Source organism: Oncorhynchus nerka, linkage group LG15 (genome assembly GCF_034236695.1).
Source record: "Oncorhynchus nerka isolate Pitt River linkage group LG15, Oner_Uvic_2.0, whole genome shotgun sequence".
Classification (NCBI taxonomy): domain Eukaryota; kingdom Metazoa; phylum Chordata; class Actinopteri; order Salmoniformes; family Salmonidae; genus Oncorhynchus; species Oncorhynchus nerka.
This window is the reverse complement of record NC_088410.1, coordinates 13,843,965-13,871,464: the sequence shown is the minus strand read 5'-3', so window position 1 is coordinate 13,871,464 and position 27,500 is coordinate 13,843,965. Positions and strand designations below refer to the sequence as shown.

The following is a 27,500-nucleotide window of genomic DNA, read 5'->3' as shown; positions in this document are numbered from 1 at the left end:
TGACAGAGATGACAGAGGGAGGGAGGGAGATGACAGAGGGAGGGAGATGGTGGAGGGAGGGAGGGAGATGACAGAGGGAGGGAGGGAGATGACAGAGGGAGGGAGATGGTGGAGGGAGGGAGGGAGATGGTGGAGGGAGGGAGGGAGATGACAGAGGGAGGGAGATGGTGGAGGGAGGGAGGGAGATGACAGAGGGAGGGAGATGGTGGAGGGAGGGAGGGAGATGACAGAGGGAGGGAGGGAGATGACAGAGGGAGGGAGATGGTGGAGGGAGGGAGGGAGATGACAGAGGGAGGGGAGATGGTGGAGGGAGGGAGGGAGATGACAGAGGGAGGGAGATGGTGGAGGGAGGGAGGGAGATGGTGGAGGGAGGGAGGGAGATGACAGAGGGAGGGAGATGGTGGAGGGAGGGAGGGAGATGACAGAGGGAGGGAGGGAGATGGTGGAGGGAGGGAGGAGATGACAGAGGGAGGGAGATGGTGGAGGGAGGGAGGGAGATGACAGAGGGAGGGAGATGACAGAGGGAGGGAGATGGTGGAGGGAGGGAGGGAGATGACAGAGGGAGGGAGATGACAGAGGGAGGGAGATGGTGGAGGGAGGGAGGGAGATGACAGAGGGAGGGAGATGGTGGAGGGAGGGAGGGAGATGACAGAGGGAGGGAGATGGTGGAGGGAGGGAGGGAGATGACAGAGGGAGGGAGGGAGATGGTGGAGGGAGGGAGGGAGATGACAGAGGGAGGGAGATGGTGGAGGGAGGGAGGGAGATGACAGAGGGAGGGAGGGAGATGGTGGAGGGAGGGAGGGAGGGAGATGACAGAGGGAGGGAGGGAGATGGTGGAGGGAGGGAGGGAGATGGTGGAGGGAGGGAGGGAGATGGTGGAGGGAGGGAGGGAGATGGTGGAGGGAGGGAGGGAGATGACGGAGGGAGGGAGATGGTGGAGGGAGGGAGATGACAGAGGGAGGGAGGGAGGGAGATGACAGAGGGAGGGAGGGAGATGACAGAGGGAGGGAGGGAGATGACAGAGGGAGGGAGGGAGATGACAGAGGGAGGGAGGGAGATGACAGAGGGAGGGAGGGAGGGAGATGACAGAGGGAGGGAGGGAGGGAGATGACAGAGGTAGGGAGGGAGGGAGATGACAGAGGGAGGGAGGGAGATGACAGAGGGAGGGAGGGAGATGGTGGAGGGAGGGAGGGAGATGACAGAGGGAGGGAGGGAGATGGTGGAGGGAGGGAGGGAGATGGTGGAGGGAGGGAGGGAGATGACAGAGGGAGGGAGATGACAGAGGGAGGGAGGGAGATGACAGAGGGAGGGAGATGGTGGAGGGAGGGAGGGAGATGACAGAGGGAGGGAGATGGTGGAGGGAGGGAGGGAGATGACAGAGGGAGGGAGATGGTGGTGGGAGGGAGGGAGATGACAGAGGGAGGGAGGGAGATGGTGGAGGGAGGGAGGGAGATGACAGAGGGAGGGAGGGAGATGACAGAGGGAGGGAGATGGTGGAGGGAGGGAGGGAGATGACAGAGGGAGGGAGGGAGATGACAGAGGGAGGGAGATGGTGGAGGGAGGGAGGGAGATTACAGAGGGAGGGAGGGAGATGGTGGAGAGAGGGAGGGAGATGACAGAGGGAGGGAGGGAGATGGTGGAGGGAGTGAGATGACAGAGGGAGGGAGATGGTGGAGGGAGGGAGGGAGATGGTGGAGGGAGGGAGGGAGATGACAGAGGGAGGGAGATGGTGGAGGGAGGGAGGGAGATGGTGGAGGGAGGGAGGGAGATGACAGAGGGAGGGAGATGGTGGAGGGAGGGAGGGAGATGACAGAGGGAGGGAGGGAGATGGTGGAGGGAGGGAGGGAGATGACAGAGGGAGGGAGGGAGATGGTGGAGGGAGGGAGGGAGATGACAGAGGGAGGGAGGGAGATGGTGGAGGGAGGGAGGGAGATGACAGAGGGAGGGAGGGAGATGACAGAGGGAGGGAGATGGTGGAGGGAGGGAGGGAGATGACAGAGGGAGGGAGGGAGATGGTGGAGGGAGGGAGGGAGATGGTGGAGGGAGGGAGGGAGATGACAGAGGGAGGGAGGGAGATGACAGAGGGAGGGAGGGAGATGACAGAGGGAGGGAGATGGTGGAGGGAGGGAGGGAGATGACAGAGGGAGGGAGGGAGATGGTGGAGGGAGGGAGGGAGATGACAGAGGGAGGGAGGGAGATAGAGTAGAGACAGGTAGACAGGTACACAGGTAGAGTAGAGGCACTTACACAGGTAGAGTAGAGGCACTTACACAGGTAGAGTAGAGACACTTACACAGGTAGAGTAGAGACACTTACACAGGTAGAGTAAAGGCACTTACACAGGTAGAGTAGAGACACTTACACAGGTAGAGTAGAGACACTTACACAGGTAGAGTAGAGACACTTACACAGGTAGAGTAGAGGCACTTACACAGGTAGAGTAGAGACACTTACACAGGTAGAGTAGAGACACTTACACAGGTAGAGTAGAGACACTTACACAGGTAGAGTAGAGACACTTACACAAGTAGAGTAGAGACACTTACACAGGTAGAGTAGAGACACTTACACAGGTAGAGTAGAGGCACTTACACAGGTAGAGTTGAGACACTTACACAGGTAGAGTAGAGACACTTACACAGGTAGAGTAGAGACACTTACACAGGTAGAGTAGAGACACTTACACAAGTAGAGTAGAGACACTTACACAGGTAGAGTAGAGACACTTACACAGGTAGAGTAGAGGCACTTACACAGGTAGAGTAGAGACACTTACACAGGTAGAGTAGAGACACTTACACAGGTAGAGTAGAGACACTTACACAGGTAGAGTAGAGACACTTACACAGGTAGAGTAGAGACACTTACACAGGTAGAGACACTTACACAGGTAGAGTAGAGACACTTACACAGGTAGAGACACTTACACAGGTAGAGTAGAGACACTTACACAGGTAGAGTAGAGACACTTACACAGGTAGAGTAGAGGCACTTACACAGGTAGAGTAGAGACACTTACACAGGTAGAGTAGAGGCACTTACACAGGTAGAGTAGAGGCACTTACACAGGTAGAGTAGAGACACTTACACAGGTAGAGACACTTACACAGGTAGAGTAGAGACACTTACACAGGTAGAGTAGAGGCACTTACACAGGTAGAGTAGAGACACTTACACAGGTAGAGTAGAGACACTTACACAGGTAGAGTAGAGACACTTACACAGGTAGAGTAGAGACACTTACACAGGTAGAGTAGAGACACTTACACAGGTAGAGTAGAGGCACTTACACAGGTAGAGTAGAGGCACTTACACAGGTAGAGTAGAGGCACTTACACAGGTAGAGTAGAGGCACTTACACAGGTAGAGTAGAGACACTTACACAGGTAGAGTAGAGACACTTACACAGGTAGAGTAGAGACACTTACACAGGTAGAGTAGAGACACTTACACAGGTAGAGTAGAGACACTTACACAGGTAGAGTAGAGACACTTACACAGGTAGAGTAGAGACACTTACACAGGTAGAGTAGAGACACTTACACTAGTTGCACACACTGGGAACATGTTGAGTAGTCGAGGGTCCAGGAAAAGTCTTTTATAAGCACATTTCATGCAATTCTATAGATGACTGGAGACTGGCAGAATATTTTTCAATAACTCACAAATAATTGAAATGACAGGCTACTTTGAAACTGACAAACTGAGAATCTGAGATCAATAAAAATCGACCTTGTCTTGAGCCCATCAATAGTCCAGGTCTTGATGTGAGGAGGAAAATATAGTCCAAAAAATGCTTTCTAGTTTCACTGACTCACCTAATGATGCTCAGATCACTCACCTAATGATGCTCAGATCACTCACCTAATGATGCTCAGATCACTCACCTAATGATGCTCAGATCACTCACCTAATGATGTTCAGATCACTCACCTAATGATGTTCAGATCACTCACCTAATGATGCTCAGATCACTCACCTAATGATGCTCAGATCACTCACCTAATGATGCTCAGATCACTCACCTAATGATGTTCAGATCACTCACCTAATGATGCTCAGATCACTCACCTAATGATGCTCAGATCACTCACCTAATGATGCTCAGATCACTCACCTAATGATGTTCAGACCACTCACCTAATGATGCTCAGATCACTCACCTAATGATGCTCAGATCACTCACCTAATGATGCTCAGATCACTCACCTAATGATGCTCAGATCACTCACCTAATGATGTTCAGATCACTCACCTAATGATGTTCAGATCACTCACCTAATGATGCTCAGATCACTCACCTAATGATGCTCAGATGACTCACCTAATGATGCTCAGATCATTCACCTAATGATGCTCAGATCATTCACCTAATGATGTTTAGATCACTCCCCTAATGATGCTCAGATCACTCACCTAATGATGCTCAGATCACTCACCTAATGATGTTCAGATCACTCACCTAATGATGCTCAGATCACTCACCTAATGATTCTCAGATCACTCACCTAATGATGCTCAGATCACTCACCTAATGATGCTCAGATCACTCACCTAATGATGCTCAGATCATTCACCTAATGATGTTCAGATCACTCCCCTAATGATGCTCAGATCACTCACCTAATGATGCTCAGATCACTCACCTAATGATGCTCAGATCACTCACCTAATGATGCTCAGATCACTCACCTAATGATGCTCAGATCATTCACCTAATGATGCTCAGATCACTCACCTAATGATGCTCAGATCACTCACCTAATGATGCTCAGATCACTCACCTAATGATGCTCAGATCACTCACCTAATGATGCTCAGATCACTCACCTAATGATGTTCAGATCACTCACCTAATGATGCTCAGATCACTCACCTAATGATTCTCAGATCACTCACCTAATGATGCTCAGATCACTCACCTAATGATGCTCAGATCACTCACCTAATGATGCTCAGATCATTCACCTAATGATGTTCAGATCACTCCCTAATGATGCTCAGATCACTCACCTAATGATGCTCAGATCACTCACCTAATGATGCTCAGATCACTAATGATCTCAGATCACTCACCTAATGATGCTCAGATCATTCACCTAATGATGCTCAGATCACTCACCTAATGATGCTCAGATCACTCACCTAATGATGCTCAGATCACTCACCTAATGATGCTCAGATCACTCACCTAATGATGCTCAGATCACTCACCTAATGATGCTCAGATCACTCCCTAATGATGCTCAGATCATTCACCTAATGATGCTCAGATCACTCACCTAATGATGCTCAGATCACTCACCTAATGATGCTCAGATCACTCACCTAATGATGCTCAGATCACTCACCTAATGATGCTCAGATCACTCACCTAATGATGCTCAGATCACTCACCTAATGATGCTCAGATCACTCCCTAATGATGCTCAGATCACTCCCTAATGATGCTCAGATCACTCACCTAATGATGCTCAGATCACTCACCTAATGATGCTCAGATCACTCACCTAATGATGCTCAGATCACTCACCTAATGATGCTCAGATCACTCACCTAATGATGCTCAGATCTAATGATGCTCAGATCACTCACCTAATGATGCTCAGATCACTCACCTAATGATGCTCAGATCACTCACCTAATGATGCTCAGATCACTCACCTAATGATGCTCAGATCACTCACCTAATGATGCTCAGATCACTCCCCTAATGATGCTCAGATCACTCCCCTAATGATGCTCAGATCACTCCCCTAATGATGCTCAGATCACTCACCTAATGATGCTCAGATCACTCACCTAATGATGCTCAGATCACTCCCCTAATGATGCTCAGATCACTCACCTAATGATGCTCAGATCACTCCCCTAATGATGCTCAGATCACTCACCTAATGATGCTCAGATCACTCACCTAATGATGCTCAGATCACTCCCCTAATGATGCTCAGATCACTCACCAGTCCGATGTGTTTGTGCCAAAAGCCTCTCTCTCTTTACTATGTAAAACAATATTTAGAAGTTGATCAAATATTGTTCCAGCCTGCAGCAGACAGATGAGTCTTCTGTTTTCTACAGGAGACATTTGCTTTCCAACCTGTGTTTCCCTGCGTTTTCTATTTGAAATATTGTGAACGGCCTGTTTTGTCTGCATGCTGTCGTTCACTGACAGATGTGCAGCACATCCCTGACTGTAGGCCTTGTTATTGGGCGACACACAATCCACAGCCAGGCTGTCAGTCATGATGATGTTTCTGTCATGATGATGTTTCTGTCATGATGGTGTTTCTGTCATGATGTTTCTGTCATGATGATGTTTCTGTCATGGTGATGTTTCTGTCATGATGATGTTTCTGTCATGATGATGTCATGATGATGTTTCTGTCATGATGGTGTTTCTGTCATGATGTTTCTGTCATGATGATGTTTCTGTCATGATGATGTTTCTGTCATGATGATGTTTCTGTCATGCTGTTTCTGTCATGATGATGTTTCTGTCATGATGGTGTTTCTGTCATGATGGTGTTTCTGTCATGATGATGTTTCTGTCATGATGGTGTTTCTATCATGGTGATGTTTCTGTCATGATGATGTTTCTGTCATGATGATGTTTCTGTCATGGTGATGTTTCTGTCATGATGATGTTTCTGTCATGATGATGTTTCTGTCATGGTGATGTTTCTGTCATGATGATGTTTCTGTCATGATGGTGTTTCTGTCATGATGTTTCTGTCATGATGTTTCTGTCATGATGATGTTTCTGTCATGATGGTGTTTCTGTCATGATGATGTTTCTGTCATGATGATGTTTCTGTCATGATGGTGTTTCTATCATGGTGATGTTTCTGTCATGATGATGTTTCTGTCATGATGATGTTTCTGTCATGATGATGTTTCTGTCATGATGGTGTTTCTGTCATGATGTTTCTGTCATGATGATGTTTCTGTCATGATGATGTTTCTGTCATGACGACCCCGACTCTCCTCCCTCCAGGATGCGGTGGTCTCCTATGTCATCCTGTGGCTCTGTGTGTCTCCATGGAGCCCAGCACCTCCACCGCTTTACCATCCACGTCCTGCCCTCCTCCCCAGCAGTGGTGCCCCTTCCTGGGCCGCTGCCTGCCCCTAGCCAGCCCCTGCCACCCTGGATCCTGTGCCAACTGTACCCAGGCAGACACTCTGCCACCCGGGGCGCTGCGTCCCAGCTACAGCCTGGTGGATGAGGTGGTGGTTACACTGCCTGCTGGACCTGTTACACACATACTGGTGAGTGGATGAGCAGACACACACACACGCACGCGCACACACACACACACACACACACACACACACACACACACACACAATGATGAAAGAACAAAACACCTACAGTGATACACACAACTACACACAACAAAGACAACTAGTACTTTTAAAACAAACTCTCCTCCTCTCCTTCCCCCTCAGGTGAGGGAGCATGTCGAGGACCTGCTGGTCTCCCCCGGCGACATCATCGGCCTGCAGCACAACGCTGGCCCCGCCTCCCTGCTCCGCTGCGACCCTTCACCCCAGTCGCCGTGGCGACAGCCAATCCTGGCCCTCAACCAATCTGACTGGCTGTGGGCCAACTCCAACCAATCAGAAGGTTCCGTGGACCTGGACCAGAGCGTTGAAATTACCCTGGAGGATGTTCGAGGAGGAGTCTGGGCTGCGGACGTGGTCTGCCCGATCAGGGTGCTCTACGTTGGGCATAGTGAGACCCAGCTACAGGGGTCCCAGCTCTCCTCCGGCCTCCCCCAGCCGGGGCTCTATAGCCTGGAGGTGACCTCCGACGACCCTGCCTTCCCCGTCATGGCGTCATGTCCCATCCGCGTGGTCCCTCCCCTGGGCCTCACCGTCCTCCACCCCCCCTCTCAGAACGGAACCTACTACTTCAGGTAATGTGTTGTGTTGCGTTGTATTGTGTTGTGTTGTGTTGTATTGTGTTGCATTGCGTTGCGTTGTGTTGTATTGTGTTGTGTTGTGTTGTGTTGCGTTGCGTTGTGTTGCGTTGCGTTGCGTTGTGTTGTGTTGTGTTGTGTTGTGTTGTGTTGCGTTGTGTTGCGTTGCGTTGCGTTGTGTTGTGTTGTGTTGCGTTGCGTTGTGTTGTGTTGCGTTGTGTTGCGTTGCGTTGTGTTGGATTGGATATTCTGTTTATTGTAAGATATTATCAGTACCCTTTAAACCTGGTCAAATTCCTGGTACATGTGAAATAATGTACTTGGCAAATACAAATGATTGTGATTGTGATCCAGGCCCAACCAGACGGTGGTTCTGCTCCGGGTCCACTCTCAGTACGGAGCCAAAGTCCACTGGCAGGGAAGCAACCAGAGTGTCCTCTTCCAGGACCACTGCCCCCCTGACTTCCTGTCCACTGTGGGGGAGTGTAGAGGGGCAGGCAGGGCAGGAGAACCAGGGAGAGGCGGGGGGAACCAGAGCCACAGTCTGTTTGCGGTGATAGATCTGGGGCTCGGGGAGGAGAGGGGGCCGGTGGTGGTGAATCTGTCAGCACACAGGTCAGATATCTCTATCGTTCTATACGTCCCTACACTGAAACAAGGGTGCGTTCTAGAACATAGGGGAATCCTTTGGTTCCATGTTCCACAAAGGGTTCTACATGGAACCCAAAATGGTTCTACCCTGGAAACAAAAAGGGTTCTACCTGGAACCAAAAAGGGTTCTGCTATGGGGACAGCATCGAACCCTTCTGGAACCCTTTTCTCTAAGAGTGTATCTACATACAGTATATCTACATACAGTATATCTATAAACAGTATATATACATGCAGTATATCTACATACAGTATATCTACATACAGTATATCTACGTACAGTATATCTACATACAGTATATCTACATACAGTATATCTATATACAGTATATCACATACAGTATATCTACATACAGTATATCACATACAGTATATCCACATACAGTATATCTACATACAGTATATCACATACAGTATATCACATGCAGTATATATACATACAGTTTATCTACATACAGTATATCTACATACAGTATATCACATACAGTATATCTACTTACAGTATATCTACATACAGTATATCACATACAGTATATCTACATACAGTATATCACATACAGTATATCACATGCAGTATATATACATGCAGTATATCTACATACAGTATATCTACATACAGTATATCTACGTACAGTATATCTACATACAGTATATCTACATACAGTATATCTACATACAGTATATCTACATACAGTATATCACATGCAGTATATATACATACAGTATATCTACATACAGTATATCTACATACAGTATATCTATGTACAGTATATCACATACAGTATATCTACATACAGTATATCACATACAGTATATCTACATACAGTATATCACATACAGTATATCACATGCAGTATATATACATACAGTTTATCTACATACAGTATATCTACATACAGTATATCTATATACAGTATATCACATACAGTATATCTACATACAGTATATCTATATACAGTATATCACATACAGTATATCTACATTCAGTATATCACATACAGTATATCTACATACAGTATATCTACATACAGTATATCACATACAGTATATCTACATACAGTATATCACATACAGTATAACTACATACAGTATATCTACATACAGTATATCTACATACAGTATATCACATACAGTATAACTACATACAGTATATCACATACAGTATATCTACATACAGTATATCTACATACAGTAAATCACATGCAGTATATCACATACAGTATATCTACATACAGTATATCTATATACAGTATATCACATACAGTATATCTACATACAGTATATCTATATACAGTATATCACATACAGTATATCTACATACAGTATATCTACATACAGAATATCTACATACAGTATATCTACTTACAGTATATCTACATACAGTATATCTATATACAGTATATCACATACAGTATATCTACATACAGTATATCACATACAGTATATCACATACAGTATATCACATGCAGTATATATACATACAGTTTATCTACATACAGTATATCTACATACAGTATATCACATACAGTATATCTACATACAGTATATCTATATACAGTATATCACATACAGTATATCTACATACAGTATATCTATATACAGTATATCTACATTCAGTATATCACATACAGTATATCTACATACAGTATATCTACATACAGTATATCACATACAGTATATCTACATACAGTATATCACATACAGTATAACTACATACAGTATATCTACATACAGTATATCTACATACAGTATATCACATACAGTATAACTACATACAGTATATCACATACAGTATATCTACATACAGTATATCTACATACAGTAAATCACATGCAGTATATCACATACAGTATATCTACATACAGTATATCTATATACAGTATATCACATACAGTATATCTACATACAGTATATCTATATACAGTATATCACATACAGTATATCTACATACAGTATATCTACATACAGAATATCTACATACAGTATATCTACTTACAGTATATCTACATACAGTATATCTATATACAGTATATCACATACAGTATATCACATACAGTATATCTACATACAGTATATCTACATACAGTATATCTATATACAGTATATCTACATACAGTATATCTACATACAGTATATCTACAGACAGTATATCTACATACAGTATATCACATACAGTATAACTACATACAGTATATCACATACAGTATATCTGCATACAGTATATCTACATACAGTATATCTACATACAGTATATCCACATACAGTATATCTACATACAGTATATCACATACAGTATATCCACATACAGTATATCTACATACAGTATATCCACATACAGTATATCTACATACAGTATATCACATACAGTATAACTACATACAGTATATCACATACAGTATATCACATACAGTATAACTACATACAGTATATCACATACAGTATATCACATACAGTATATCTACATACAGTATATCCACATACAGTATATCTACATACAGTATATCTATATACAGTATATCTACATTCAGTATATCACATACAGTATATCTACATACAGTATATCTACATACAGTATATCACATACAGTATATCTACATACAGTATATCACATACAGTATAACTACATACAGTATATCTACATACAGTATATCTACATACAGTATATCACATACAGTATAACTACATACAGTATATCACATACAGTATATCTACATACAGTAAATCACATGCAGTATATCACATACAGTATATCTACATACAGTATATCTATATACAGTATATCACATACAGTATATCTACATACAGTATATCTATATACAGTATATCACATACAGTATATCTACATACAGTATATCTACATACAGAATATCTACATACAGTATATCTACTTACAGTATATCTACATACAGTATATCTATATACAGTATATCACATACAGTATATCACATACAGTATATCTACATACAGTATATCTACATACAGTATATCTATATACAGTATATCTACATACAGTATATCTACATACAGTATATCTACAGACAGTATATCTACATACAGTATATCACATACAGTATAACTACATACAGTATATCACATACAGTATATCTGCATACAGTATATCTACATACAGTATATCTACATACAGTATATCCACATACAGTATATCTACATACAGTATATCACATACAGTATATCCACATACAGTATATCTACATACAGTATATCCACATACAGTATATCTACATACAGTATATCACATACAGTATAACTACATACAGTATATCACATACAGTATATCACATACAGTATAACTACATACAGTATATCACATACAGTATATCACATACAGTATATCTACATACAGTATATCCACATACAGTATATATACATACAGTATATCACATACAGTATATCTACATACAGTATATCTACATACAGTAAATCACATGCAGTGTATCACATACAGTATATCTACATACAGTATATCTATATACAGTATATCACATACAGTATATCTACATACAGTATATCTACATACAGTATATCTATATACAGTATATCTACATACAGTATATCTACATACAGTATATCACATACAGTATATCACATACAGTATATCACATACAGTATATCTATATACAGTATATCTACAGACAGTATATCTATATACAGTATATCTACATACAGTATATCCACATACAGTATATCTACATACAGTATAACTACATACAGTATATCTACATACAGTATATCTATATACAGTATATCACATACAGTATATCTACATACAGTATATCTACATACAGTATATCTATATACAGTATATCTACATACAGTATATCTACATACAGTATATCCACATACAGATATCTACTTACAGTATATCACATGTTGCTCATCACGTGTGTGTGTGTGTGTGTGTGTGTGTGTGTGTGTGTGTGTGTCCACAGCGAGGTGACGGAGGCCAGTCTCAGCCTGTTGGTCGGGGTGGAGGAACCTCTGAGAGGTCTGGTGGTCCAGCCTCATCCCAGACACAGAGTCCTCATGGAATCAGTCGTGGTGAGTTCAATGTGTGTGTTGGGTGTGTTTGTGTTGGGGGAGTGTGTGTGTTGTGTTGTGGAGTGTGTGTGTGTGTGTGTTGTGGTGGGGGGTGTGGGTGTGTGTGTGTTGGGGGGGTTGGTGTGTTGGGGTGTGTGTGTGTGTTGTGTTGTGGGGTGTGTGTTGTGGTGTGTGTGTGTGTTATCTCCTCTCCTCTCTGTGTGTGTGTTGTGTTGTGGGGTGTGTTGTGTGTGTGTTCTGTTGTGGGGTGTTGTGTGTGTTATCTCCTCTCCTCTCTCTGTGTGTGTGTTCTCTCCTCTCCTCTTTGTGTGTGTGTTGTTGTGTGTGTGTGTGTGTGTTATCTCCTCTGTGTGTGTGTGTGTGTTATCTCCTCTGTGCGTGTGTGTTATCTCCTCTCTGTGTGTGTGTTATCTCCTCTGTGTGTGTGTGTTATCTCCTCTGTGTGTGTGTTATCTCCTCTGTGTGTGTGTGTGTGTGTGTGATCTCCTCTCTGTGTGTTCCAGAGCTATACTGCTGCTGTAGAGGGAGGTTCCAGCCCAACCTTTAAATGGACAGTGGATGATAAGCCCTACTTCACCTATTACAACACCGTGCTGAACATCATATACCAGAACCCAGCTGTCTACAAACTATCGGTGAGACACACACACACACACACACACACACACACACAATACAACATAGATGACACTGATATGGGCCCCTGCCTTGGTTGATGCTGGTTTGGTGTTGGTTAAAGCTAGGTGGTAAAGCTAAGCTAGGTGGTAAAGCTAAGCTAGGCGGTAAAGCTAAGCTAGGTGGTAAAGCTAAGCTAGGTGGTAAAGCTAAGCTAGGTGGTAAAGCTAAGCTAGGCGGTAAAGCTGAGCTAGGTGGTAAAGCTAAGCTAGGTGGTAAAGCTAAGCTAGGTGGTAAAGCTAAGCTAGGCGGTAAAGCTAAGCTAGGTGGTAAAGCTAAGCTAGTGTCCAGCTACTTTGATTTTTGATATCCATGTACTGTTGCCTTTGGAGGACACTCCCCACCAACTCATCCACCACTTCTGTGCAACACCAGCATACAAATACAAAGAGTTCAAATCCTACATCTGTAGTTATGGGACATCTCTACCTCAGAAATGTGATAGGAAATCTTGCCTTCACAACAGAGTCATAACAGAGTCATAACAGAGTCATAACATAGTCATAACAGAGTCATAACAGAGTCATAACAGAGTCAACAGAGTCACAACAGAGTCACAACAGAGTCACAACAGGGTCATAACAGAGTCAACAGAGTCACAACAGAGTCACAACAGAGTCATAACAGAGTCACAACAGAGTCATAACAGAGTCACAACAGAGTCACAACAGAGTCATAACAGAGTCAACAGAGTCATAACAGAGTCATAACAGAGTCATAACAGAGTCATAACAGAGTTATAACAGAGTCACAACAGAGTCATAACAGAGTCATAACAGAGTCATAACAGAGTCAACAGAGTCAACAGAGTCATAACAGAGTCATAACAGAGTCAACAGAGTCACAACAGAGTCATAACAGAGTTATAACAGAGTCAACAGATTCATAACAGAGTCATAACAGAGTCATAACAGAGTCACAACAGAGTCGACAGAATCATAACATAGTCATAACAGAGTCATAACAGAGTGATGAAGTACGTGCCGTAAACTTGAAATGTTACCCATGGAACCATCCAATTGGTACCTTTTTGTAGAGCTCAATTGGTTGGTACGTTGTCAAGGAGGGCGGTCACGTGTGGTTTGAATCAGATGAAGACTGGTTGGATCTCGGTATAGGGACTGTAGATGAAGACTGGTTAGACCTCTGTATAGGGACAGTAGATGAAGACTGGTTAGAACTCTGTATAGGGACAGTAGATGAAGACTGGTTAGAACTCTGTATAGGGACTGGGACAGTAGATGAAGACTGGGTATAACTCTGTATAGGGACTGGGACAGTAGATGAAGACTGGTTAGAACTCTGTATAGGGACTGGGACAGTAGATGAAGACTGGTTAGAACTCTGTATAGGGACTGGGACAGTAGATGAAAACTGGTTAGAACTCTGTATAGGGACAGTAGATGAAGACTGGTTAGAACTCTGTATAGGGACTGGGACAGTAGATGAAGACTGGGTATAACTCTGTATAGGGACTGGGACAGTAGATGAAGACTGCTTAGAACTCTGTATAGGGACTGGGACAGTAGATGAAGACTGGTTAGAACTCTGTATAGGGACTGGGACAGTAGATGAAGACTGGTTAGAACTCTGTATAGGGACTGGGACAGTAGATGAAGACTGGGTATAACTCTGTATAGGGACAGTAGATGAAGACTGGTTAGACCTCTGTATAGGGACTGTAGATGAAGACTGGTTAGACCTCTGTATAGGGACTGGGACAGTAGATGAAGACTGGTTAGAACTCTGTATAGGGACTGGGACAGTAGATGAAGACTGGGTATAACTCTGTATAGGGACTGGGACAGTAGATGAAGACTGGTCAGAACTCTGTATAGGGACAGTAGATGAAGACTGGTTAGAACTCTGTATAGGGACTGGGACAGTAGATGAAGACTGGTTAGAACTCTGTATAGGGACTGTAGATGAAGACTGGTTAGAACTCTGTATAGGGACAGTAGATGAAGACTGGTTAGAACTCTGTATAGGGACTGGGACAGTAGATGAAGACTGGGTATAACTCTGTATAGGGACTGGGACAGTAGATGAAGACTGGTTAGAACTCTGTATAGGGACTGGGACAGTAGATGAAGACTGGTTAGAACTCTGTATAGGGACTGGGACAGTAGATGAAGACTGGTTAGAACTCTGTATAGGGACAGTAGATGAAGACTGGTTAGAACTCTGTATAGGGACTGGGACAGTAGATGAAGACTGGGTATAACTCTGTATAGGGACTGGGACAGTAGATGAAGACTGGTTAGAACTCTGTATAGGGACAGTAGATGAAGACTGGTTAGAACTCTGTATAGGGACTGGGACAGTAGATGAAGACTGGGTATAACTCTGTATAGGGACTGGGACAGTAGATGAAGACTGGGTATAACTCTGTATAGGGACTGGGACAGTAGATGAAGACTGGTTAGAACTCTGTATAGGGACAGTAGATGAAGACTGGGTATAACTCTGTATAGGGACTGGGACAGTAGATGAAGACTGGTTAGAACTCTGTATAGGGACTGGGACAGTAGATGAAGACTGGTTAGAACTCTGTATAGGGACTGGGACAGTAGATGAAGACTGGTTAGAACTCTGTATAGGGACTGGGACAGTAGATGAAGACTGGTTAGAACTCTGTATAGGGACTGGGACAGCAGATGAAGACTGGTTAGAACTCTGTATAGGGACTGGGACAGTAGAGGAAGATATACTGTGATCAACACACTAGTATCGGTTTGACCTTTAGAAACCCCCCGTAGTGCTGTTAGTATCTTGACGTGTGTTACATAGGACCTTGTGAAAGCTGTCCCTCATAAAGGACAATAAACACAATCAATCCATCAATGAATCAACGGATAAGGGGGAGCTCTCACCCTCCTGTCCACCAGCCATATGGAACAGACACCCGCTGGGATTAGGTAGAAACAGAGAGATATGTGGAGAGTTGGGCCAACTTTTAGAATGTTGTAGACATTCCGTTACATAGCATTGTTTAAATATTACCCATATAATGTTAATGGGGAGTTACGATGGCTGCCGTAGAATGTTGTAGACATTCCGTTACATAGCATTGTTTAAATATTCCCCATGTAATGTTAATGGGGAGTTACGATGGCTGCCGTAGAATGTTGTAGACATTCCGTTACATAGCATTGTTTAAATATTCCCCATATAATGTTAATGGGGAGTTACGATGGCTGCCGTAGAATGTTGTAGACATTCCGTTACATAGCATTGTTTAAATATTCCCCATGTAATGTTAATGGGGAGTTACGATGGCTGCCGTAGAATGTTGTAGACATTCCGTTACATAGCATTGTTTAAATATTCCCCATGTAATGTTAATGGGGAGTTAAGATGGCCGCCGTACAATGTTGTAGACATTCCGTTACATAGCATTGTTTAAATATTCCCCATGTAATGTTAATGGGGAGGTACGATGGCTGCCGTAGAATGTTGTGGACATTCCGTTACATAGCATTGTTTAAATATTCCCCATGTAATGTTAATGGGGAGTTAAGATGGCTGCCGTAGAATGTTGTAGACATTCCGTTACATAGCATTGTTTAAATATTCCCCATGTAATGTTAATGGGGAGTTAAGATGGCTGCCGTAGAATGTTGTAGACATTCCGTTACATAGCATTGTTTAAATATTCCCCATGTAATGTTAATGGGGAGTTAAGATGGCTGCCGTAGAATGTTGTAGACATTCCGTTACATAGCATTGTTTAAATATTCCCCATGTAATGTTAATGGGGAGTTAAGATGGCTGCCGTAGAATGTTGTAGACATTCCGTTACATAGCATTGTTTAAATATTCCCCATGTAATGTTAATGGGGAGTTAAGATGGCTGCCGTAGAATGTTGTAGACATTCCGTTACATAGCATTGTTTAAATATTCCCCATGTAATGTTAATGGGGAGTTAAGATGGCCGCCGTACAATGTTCTAGACATTCCGTTACATAGCATTGTTTAAATATTCCCCATGTAATGTTAATGGGGAGTTAAGATGGCCGCCGTACAATGTTCTAGACATTCCGTTACATAGCATTGTTTAAATATTCCCCATGTAATGTTAATGGGGAGTTAAGATGGCCGCCGTACAATGTTGTAGACATTCCATTACATAGCATTGTTTAAATATTCCCCATGTAATGTTAATGGGGAGTTACGATGGCTGCCGTAGAATGTTGTAGACATTCCGTTACATAGCATTGTTTAAATATTCCCCATGTAATGTTAATGGGGAGTTAAGATGGCCGCCGTACAATGTTCTAGACATTCCGTTACATAGCATTGTTTAAATATTCCCCATGTAATGTTAATGGGGAGTTAAGACCGCCGTACAATGTTGTAGACATTCCGTTACATAGCATTGTTTAAATATTCCCCATGTAATGTTAATGGGGAGTTAAGATGGCTGCCATAGAATGTTGTAGACATTCCGTTACATAGCATTGTTTAAATATTCCCCATGTAATGTTAATGGGGAGTTAAGATGGCCGCCATAGAATGTTGTAGACATTCCGTTACATAGCATTGTTTAAATATTCCCCATGTAATGTTAATGGGGAGTTAAGATGGCTGCCATAGAATGTTGTAGACATTCCGTTACATAGCATTGTTTAAATATTCCCCATGTAATGTTAATGGGGAGTTAAGATGGCTGCCATTGAATGTTGTAGACATTCCGTTACATAGCATTGTTTAAATATTCCCCATGTAATGTTAATGGGGAGTTAAGATGGCTGCCGTAGAATGTTGTAGACATTCCGTTACATAGCATTGTTTAAATATTCCCCATGTAATGTTAATGGGGAGTTACGATGGCTGCCGTAGAATGTTGTAGACATTCCGTTACATAGCATTGTTTAAATATTCCCCATGTAATGTTAATGGGGAGTTAAGATGGCTGCCGTAGAATGTTGTAGACATTCCGTTACATAGCATTGTTTAAATATTCCCCATGTAATGTTAATGGGGAGTTAAGATGGCTGCCGTAGAATGTTGTAGACATTCCATTACATAGCATTGTTTAAATATTCCCCATGTAATGTTAATGGGGAGTTAAGATGGCCGCCGTACAATGTTCTAGACATTCCGTTACATAGCATTGTTTAAATATTCCCCATGTAATGTTAATGGGGAGTTAAGATGGCCGCCGTACAATGTTCTAGACATTCCGTTACATAGCATTGTTTAAATATTCCCCATGTAATGTTAATGGGGAGTTAAGATGGCCGCCGTACAATGTTGTAGACATTCCATTACATAGCATTGTTTAAATATTCCCCATGTAATGTTAATGGGGAGTTACGATGGCTGCCGTAGAATGTTGTAGACATTCCGTTACATAGCATTGTTTAAATATTCCCCATGTAATGTTAATGGGGAGTTAAGATGGCCGCCGTACAATGTTCTAGACATTCCGTTACATAGCATTGTTTAAATATTCCCCATGTAATGTTAATGGGGAGTTAAGATGGCCGCCGTACAATGTTGTAGACATTCCGTTACATAGCATTGTTTAAATATTCCCCATGTAATGTTAATGGGGAGTTAAGATGGCTGCCATAGAATGTTGTAGACATTCCGTTACATAGCATTGTTTAAATATTCCCCATGTAATGTTAATGGGGAGTTAAGATGGCCGCCATAGAATGTTGTAGACATTCCGTTACATAGCATTGTTTAAATATTCCCCATGTAATGTTAATGGGGAGTTAAGATGGCTGCCATAGAATGTTGTAGACATTCCGTTACATAGCATTGTTTAAATATTCCCCATGTAATGTTAATGGGGAGTTAAGATGGCTGCCATTGAATGTTGTAGACATTCCGTTACATAGCATTGTTTAAATATTCCCCATGTAATGTTAATGGGGAGTTAAGATGGCTGCCGTAGAATGTTGTAGACATTCCGTTACATAGCATTGTTTAAATATTCCCCATGTAATGTTAATGGGGAGTTACGATGGCTGCCGTAGAATGTTGTAGACATTCCGTTACATAGCATTGTTTAAATATTCCCCATGTAATGTTAATGGGGAGTTAAGATGGCCGCCGTACAATGTTGTAGACATTCCGTTACATAGCATTGTTTAAATATTCCCCATGTAATGTTAATGGGGAGTTAAGATGGCTGCCATAGAATGTTGTAGACATTCCGTTACATAGCATTGTTTAAATATTCCCCATGTAATGTTAATGGGGAGTTAAGATGGCCGCCGTACAATGTTGTAGACATTCCGTTACATAGCATTGTTTAAATATTCCCCATGTAATGTTAATGGGGAGTTAAGATGGCTGCCATAGAATGTTGTAGACATTCCGTTACATAGCATTGTTTAAATATTCCCCATGTAATGTTAATGGGGAGTTAAGATGGCCGCCATAGAATGTTGTAGACATTCCGTTACATAGCATTGTTTAAATATTCCCCATGTAATGTTAATGGGGAGTTAAGATGGCTGCCATAGAATGTTGTAGACATTCCGTTACATAGCATTGTTTAAATATTCCCCATGTAATGTTAATGGGGAGTTAAGATGGCCGCCATAGAATGTTGTAGACATTCCGTTACATAGCATTGTTTAAATATTCCCCATGTAATGTTAATGGGGAGTTAAGATGGCCGCCGTAGAATGTTGCCGTGTAAATACATCACAATGCAGAAACCTCAATATCGAAGTAGCTATCAATCAATCAACGAATCAATTTCCTATCCTACAGGTGACGGCGATGAACCATGTGAGCAACCTGACGGACCACTTCAACGTGACGGTCGACCGTATGAACCCCATGGTCAACCTCACGGTCACCGGCGTGCCTGGCGTGGTCACGCAGGGCTCGGACCAGTTCCTGACCACCTCCGTGGTCCTGGATGTGTCCGTGGACGCCACCTTCCGGTAGGTTGTAGTGTGTGAGAGACGTGCGCACACACACACACACACACACACACACACACACACACACACACACACACACACACACACACACACAGACACACACACACACACACACACACACACAGCATGCACCCCAACATATCATAAACACAGACCAAACCAAGCTCATGCTTAGACTGTCTCCTAAACATGTCTACATTTCTCTTTCTGTCTCTCCGTTCCACACACACACACACACACACACACACACACACACACACACACACACACACACACACACACACACAGTCTTTGTGTGTGGTAATTGCAGCCTTCTATGTGGGACAGGGTTTTGATTTACAGTCTTGTGGTTAGAGCAGATTGCTGACAGGAATGTTCCCCTCCGTTTCTCTCTCTCCTTCCCTCAGTCTCTCTTCCCTCTCTCTCTCCTTCCCTCAGTCTCTCTTCACCTCTCTCTCTCCTTCCCTCAGTCTCTCTTCCCTCTCTCTCTCCTTCCCTCAGTCTCTCTTCCCTCTCTCTCTCCTTCCCTCAGTCTCTCTTCCCTCTCTCCCTCCTTCCCTCAGTCTCTCTTCCCTCTCTCCTTCCCTCCCTCCTTCCCTCTCTCTCTCCTTCCCTCAGTCTCTCTTCCCTCTCTCTCCCTCCCTCCCTCCTTCCCTCTCTCTCTCCTTCCCTCCCTCCTTCCCTCAGTCTCTCTTCCCTCTCTCTCTCCTTCCCTCCCTCCTTCCCTCAGTCTCTCTTCCCTCTCTCTCCTTCCCTCCCTCCTTCCCTCTCTCTCTCCTTCCCTCCCTCCTTCCCTCAGTCTCTCTTCCCTCTCTCTCTCCTTCCCTCCCTCCTTCCCTCTCTCTCTCCTTCCCTCAGTCTCTCTTCCCTCTCTCTCCTTCCCTCCCTCCTTCCCTCAGTCTCTCTTCCCTCTCTCTCTCCTTCCCTCTCTCCTTCCCTCAGTCTCACTCTCTTGTTCATCTCAGTGAGCGATCCTGAGTTTCCACTCCTCTCTCTCCAAACCCTCCACTGCTTCTCAGACACTAGTGTGTGTGTGTGTGTATGTATGTGTGTGTGTGCGTGTGTGCGCGTGCGTGTGTGTGTGTTTGTGTGTGTGTGTGTGTGTGTGTGCGCGTGCGTGTCTGTCATCCCTGACTGGATTGATTGTATTGACACCATCGTGCCCTGTCCCCCCCAGGTGGTCGTTTGGAGACGGAGGTTACCAGGAATATGACTTTAAACCTCCCTACAACACCTCCCTGTACCCTCCCCTACCAGACTCCCCTACACAGGTGCTCCTGCCCAACAAAGTCAAGTACAAGTACCAACAGCCAGGTCTGTTAATCCACCTCTATACTGGTTTATAGTGTTCATGCTATATTTACAGTATATTTTTTTTAAACAGATGCTTTTACAGAAATCCCGGTTAGTAGATTACCGGATTCAGGAGGGAATAAGCAGGACATCTAGAATCCTCCAACCTGCATTTCTGGAAAACCGGGGAATTTTGGGAATGTTACTGAGATTTATCAACCCTACCTGGGAGTGTCACTGGGAATGTTACTGAGATTTATCAACCCTACCTGGGAGTGTCACTGGGAATGTTACTGAGATTTATCAACCCTACCTGGGAGTGTCACTGGGAATGTAACTGAGATTTATCAACCCTATCTGGGAGTGTCACTGGGAATGTTACTGAGATTTATCAACCTTACCTGGGAGTGTTACTGGGAATGTTACTGAGATTTATCAACCTTACCTGGGAGTGTCACTGGGAATGTTACTGAGATTTATCAACCTTACCTGGGAGTGTCACTGGGAATGTTACTGAGATTTATCAACCTTACCTGGGAGTGTCACTGGGAATGTTACTGAGATTTATCAACCCTATCTGGGAGTGTTACTGGGAATGTCTTGTTACATTTTGGAAAAGAGGACAATGTCATGCTTTTCTCTTTGCCCCTCCCCTTCCTGTGTCTCTGTAGGAGTGTACACCGTCCTGGTGTCTGTGTCTAACCATTACGAGAACAGAACCCAGCGCATCGACATGCACGTATACAGTGTCCTTACCCACGTCGACATAGAAACAGAGCCCCGCCTCCTCCAGGCCGGCCAACCAGCAGCTTTTGAGGCTCACGCCTTGCCCTCGGCCTATGGCATCGTCTATACGTGGGATTTTGCCGATGGCTCCGCCTCCAGAGAGGGGCCTCAACGTCGTGTCAACCACACCTACGGGGTCGGCCACAGTGGCGTCCATAATGTGTGTGTGTCCGTGAATAATACCATCAGCTGGACGAAGGCCTGCGCTGAGATGTTGGTGTACGAGGAGATTAAAGGGTTAACGGCGACCTCCTCCGCCCCGACCGAGCTCAACACCCCGACGACGGTCTCTGCACACCTGCAGGCCGGTAACAACGTCACCTGGAGCTTCGTCATGGGCGACGGGTCCATGGTGACGACGGCGGGTTCCGAGGTTCCGCACACCTACGTGAAAGACGGGAACTACACAGTGAACGTGACGGCGCGGAATGCGGTGAGCGCCCGCTGGACCCTGGTACCTGTCCAGGTGTTCGTGCTGCAGGTGGTGAGGCTGGAGCCGGGGGGCTGTGTCAGGGAGCTGACCCAGGTCGACTTCCAGGCCTTCGTTTCGGGGAATGCCTCCTCTCACCTGTATGAGTGGAGCTTCGGGGACGGGACCCCCAACCAGACACACCTGGGCAGCCCCAGGATCAACCACTCCTACGGGGGCAGCGGGGACTACCACCTCTCCCTGCTGCTGTCCAGCGGCGTCAACAAGGCCAACTTCTTTGCGTGGGTTTGTGTCCAGCCGGCGGTGTCCAACGTGACCCTGACCCCAGAGAAATGCAACTTCAGACTGGGGGAGGAAAGCCGGTTCAGGGCCAGCGCCCGGCCAGACTTCGACTACACCTACCTATGGGATTTTGGGGTGATTGAGGACTCTACACCTGTCCAGGGCCATACGGACATGGTGTTCACCTATAAAAACCCTGGTCAGTACCTGGTGACGGTCACTGTGTCCAACAACATCTCCTGCAGTAACGACAGCGTCCTGATTCAGATCCAGCGGCCGGTAGGACTGGTCCTGATCCAACATAACGGGACTAGATCCAATAACCTGACTCTGAGGGAGGTGTACCTCTTCACCACCTCTTCGCTGGCGCCTGCCAGCCTCTACACCTGGGATTTCGGCGACGGAACGCCCCTCACCCCCGGCCCGAACGCGACACACGCCTACAACGTCTCTGGAGTCTTCAATGTCACGCTGACGGCGGCGAACCCGGTGAGCAGCAACCACACCCGGGTTGCCGTGGCGGTCCTGGCACCCATACGCGGCCTGGTGGTCAACGCTGATCGGGTCAACGTTCCCATAAACGCCACAGTCAACTTCAAGGCTCACCTGGAGGAAGGTGATGGCGTGCGGTTTTCGTGGAACCTGTGTGACGGCTGCACGCCCAGGCTCCAAGAATGGAAGACTCATTACACCTTCCGGTCGGTGGGGACGTACAACGTCATCGTCACAGCAGAGAGCGACGTGGGCTCAGCCCAGGCCAGCGTATACATCTACGTGCTGCGGGAGCTGGAGGGGCTGCAGATCCAGCCTGAGGAGGAGATGGGGGGCGAGGGGGGGTGCTGCTACGCTACGAACCGTGTGCTGCACCTCCAGGCCGCGCTGAGGGAAGGGACCAACATGTCCTTCAGCTGGAACCTCCTCAGGGAGTTGGCGCCGGTCAGCACTGCGCTCAACCTCAGCGGGAAGACCATCCCAGTCAACTTCTCCACCCCTGGTCCCTGTGATGTCTTCCTGCGGGCCACCAACCTCCTTGGAACGCTCGCGGTGAACAGAACCATCCAGTTCCTCGATCCGGTTGGAGAGCTGTACCTGGAGACCAGCGTCAACCCTGTGGCGGTCAACTCCTCCACTAACCTGACGGTGTTGGCCAGTAAAGGCTCGGACCTGCAGTACCGGTGGTCGGCTGATGAGGGCGCTCTAGGCTGGAATGAGCCCTCTGTGGTTCATCGGTTCACTGTTCCAGGAATGAAGGTCGTTACTGTGGAAGTGTCCAATGAGGTCAGCGCCGATACGGTGTCCAAGTTCATTGACGTCCAGGAAGTGGTAACAGGAGTTACGTTCTCTGCGACTAACGTCACGGAGCAGAACTTTGTGGCCACCGGCGTCAATGTCTCCCTCCACGGAGAATTAAGGACCGGCACCAACGTATCTTGGACCTGGCTGTTGCTGGGCAGAACAGAAATGGGACGGAGGGTGTCCCACGTTTTCCAGGAACCAGGGCAGTTCACCGTTATGCTAAACGCTACCAACGACGTTAGCGGCGAGGCGTTTTCCAGAGAGTTGACGGTACAGGATAAGATTCAGGGGTTGGAGCTGAGGGCCAGTAAGAGGATCGCTGCGGTCGGGGAGAGGGTGGAGTTTACCATCGCCAAGGCGTCAGGGACGAACGTGAGCTTCATCCTCAGCATCAGCGGAGACTCGACCGTTTTCGGCCTCAACCAGACCTACGTTCACCAGTTCAGCCGGGTCGACACCTACATGGTAAACCTGACCGCACACAACCAGGTGAGATACAGGAGTTCCAGGAGAGAATGCTGCGCATCGTGTTTAGATGACCTTTTTGTATTACTATTTATTTTTATTAAGCATTTTAATATTGTTGTAGTTGATAATTGTTTTTACAACTCAATAAATTTTCTTTACATATATTCTCATATGTTATGATAGTTGATGTTTGTTGTGTTTTTCTTTGTCTTTTTTTACCGTAATCTCATCATTTCCCCAGGTGAGTTCTGAGCGGCGCCACCTGCAGGTGGAGGTGATGGAGCCAGTGAGCATGCTGAGTATCCTGGACTGCTGTGACGTCGCCATGCCTGTGGGCGTCAAGAAGACCTTGGTAGCCGACATCCTGACAGGAAACCCGGTGACCTTCCTGTGGACCTTTGACCTTAACCACCTCCCCCTTCCCCACATCGGGAAGGAGGTGACCTACATCCCCGACCAGGCCGGGTCACTCACCATCTACCTGAGGTAAGGTATCAACTGAGTACGGGGCTAGAGACGCAGGGGGATCAGTTCCCGCTGGGGCCGCCAAGACTAAAATGTAGGCTACTAAAAGTCTGTACTGTAAGTCTGTTGTAGATGAGGCCGTGTCGTTCACCCTCTCGTTGAGGTGACGTACCGACTGAATATGGGGCTCACAACACAAAGGTTGTGGGTTCTGCCAGAACCACCAATACTCTCTGTTGAAGTACCAACTTCCTTTGCAACGCCAAAATTTCCCAGGTTTTTACAGACATCCTGGTTGGGAGGATCCAGCGTTTCCTGCTGATTCTCTTCTGATTTCGGGAATCTTCTTACCAGGATTTTTGGAAATCCTGGTAATTTGGGGAAAGTTACTGTAATTTTGAACAATGCCAAGGTTGTTGGTTCGATTCCCAGTGGGGCCACCAATATGAAAATGTGCTCTGTTACATGTTGCTTTAGTATTTCCTATCTGCTAAATTGTATCTTTCTTAATGCATCCAGGGCGTTCAACCTGCTCAACGGCCAGAACATCACCAAGCACATCCAGGTGCAGAACGTTCTGACGGAGGCCCGGGTGGAGGCCCGGCCCAGAGACACCTTCATCAACAAGACGGTGATGCTGATGGCGGGCGTCACGCCTCAATCCACACCCGTTACCTTCCTCTGGGACTTTAGGGACGGCTCTGCGCCCCTGCTCTCCGCCACCTCCTCTGTTGAACATGTGTACGCGTTCCCAGGTCAATACCTGGTCCAGGTACACTAGGTTTATATTATTTACTATCATCAACATGTTTATTGACATGTTTATTTTCATGTGTTTCTTGATTTTGTGTGAATGACAGCAAACCCAATTTCCCTTTTCTAGGGACTTTCTATAAGTACAACTATAATAAACATTATGTCTGCTGGACAATACAGTTTCATTACACAAAGCTACACTTTCACATTTTCTTACACCATTTTCCAACACTGAGGTAGTTGTCATTCTGCCTCCCACCACTAGGGAATTTGCAGCAACCTAAATAAGGTTGTACTTGTACTATGATAAACATTATTTTACACACAGTAACAGTTTTGATTACTGTAAACCAACCCCCAACCCCATTTTATAACAAACACAAATCTAATAAACCCAGATTGACCGTAATTCTCCTCCCCACCACTAGGTGAACTGTAGTAACTTGGTGAGCTGGGTGGTAGCCAGGGTGGAGGTGACCATCAGGGTGTTGGAGTGTGAGGAGCCAGAGGTTCAGGTAGTCCAGGCTCCTAGGCTAGCCATCTGGCGCTACCAGCCCACCCTGGTGGAGGCTAGCGTGGACCTGAAGGCTTGCATCCGCTACGGAGCCCAGTACCTCTGGGAGATCTTCTCCACCCCGCACTGCAACTACGACCATTCGGTACCGCTTCTTAAATCAATATGTTGTTCTGTATTGTGTTGATTATCCACTGTCAATAATACAATCTCAAACCATTGACCCTTCGCTAAGCCCCGACCCCTTGGTTACTGTTGCAACCTCGGGGGGAAAGTTCTGGGCAGGGCTTTGTAAAGGGTCACTTGTTCACCTCAGCAGTCAAGTTTTCCAGATGGAGCACTTTCAGTACAGAGCAAAAAACTGTGGTGATGAATGCGTTGTGACTCTATTCACCCTCCGGCCTCCAGGTGGCAGCACCTCTGGCCTCTAAGATCCCTCTCCCGGGGGAAGTAGACGTGCGACGGCTGCAGCTCTCGCTGCCCAAGATGGCTCTGCGTTCGGGGAACTACTCGCTGGTGTTCTCCCTGTCCTACCAGGGGGTTCCCCTGAGGAAGGCTGCCTGTCTACAGCTAACCGTCATGGCCGCCCGCCTGGTTCCTATCATAGAGGGAGGGACCTACAGGTAAGAGAGGCAGATACCGTTGAAGGAGTAGTTCTTTTTTTTTTTTACAATAAAAATAACTGTCTAAAGAACACAATAAAATGACTGATTGCAGGCCAAGCTAAAAATAAGATCTAAAACACTTAAAGGAGGAGTTCAGTATTTGTAAACTCTGTTAGATGGTTCCTCAACCTGAAAGTAGGTTATGGGCCAGGAGAAACTGTGATCCATAGCCCATTGTAGTCTACTTTCAGGGTGAGGAGAAACTGTAATCCGTAGCCCATTGACTACTTTCAGGGTGAGGAGAAACTATAATCCATAGCCCATTGTAGACTACTTTCAGGGTGAGGAGAAACTATAATCCATAGCCCATTGTAGACTACTTTCAT

General features: G+C 45.3%; 1 protein-coding gene across 1 annotated transcript in view; it reads left to right on the top strand.

The window, feature by feature from the left end:
- The window catches only part of pkd1a (polycystic kidney disease 1a), a 187,354-nt gene that overhangs the window by 76,842 nt on the left and 83,012 nt on the right, over positions 1 to 27,500 (top strand). Inside the window, 12 exon segments of the mRNA XM_065001039.1 lie at positions 6,998 to 7,269; positions 7,450 to 7,919; positions 8,277 to 8,537; positions 12,524 to 12,632; positions 13,136 to 13,267; positions 20,044 to 20,219; positions 21,397 to 21,533; positions 22,184 to 24,795; positions 25,016 to 25,260; positions 25,759 to 26,011; positions 26,424 to 26,654; positions 26,918 to 27,132. Of these exon segments, the coding sequence (XP_064857111.1) occupies positions 6,998 to 7,269; positions 7,450 to 7,919; positions 8,277 to 8,537; positions 12,524 to 12,632; positions 13,136 to 13,267; positions 20,044 to 20,219; positions 21,397 to 21,533; positions 22,184 to 24,795; positions 25,016 to 25,260; positions 25,759 to 26,011; positions 26,424 to 26,654; positions 26,918 to 27,132 (5,113 nt within the window).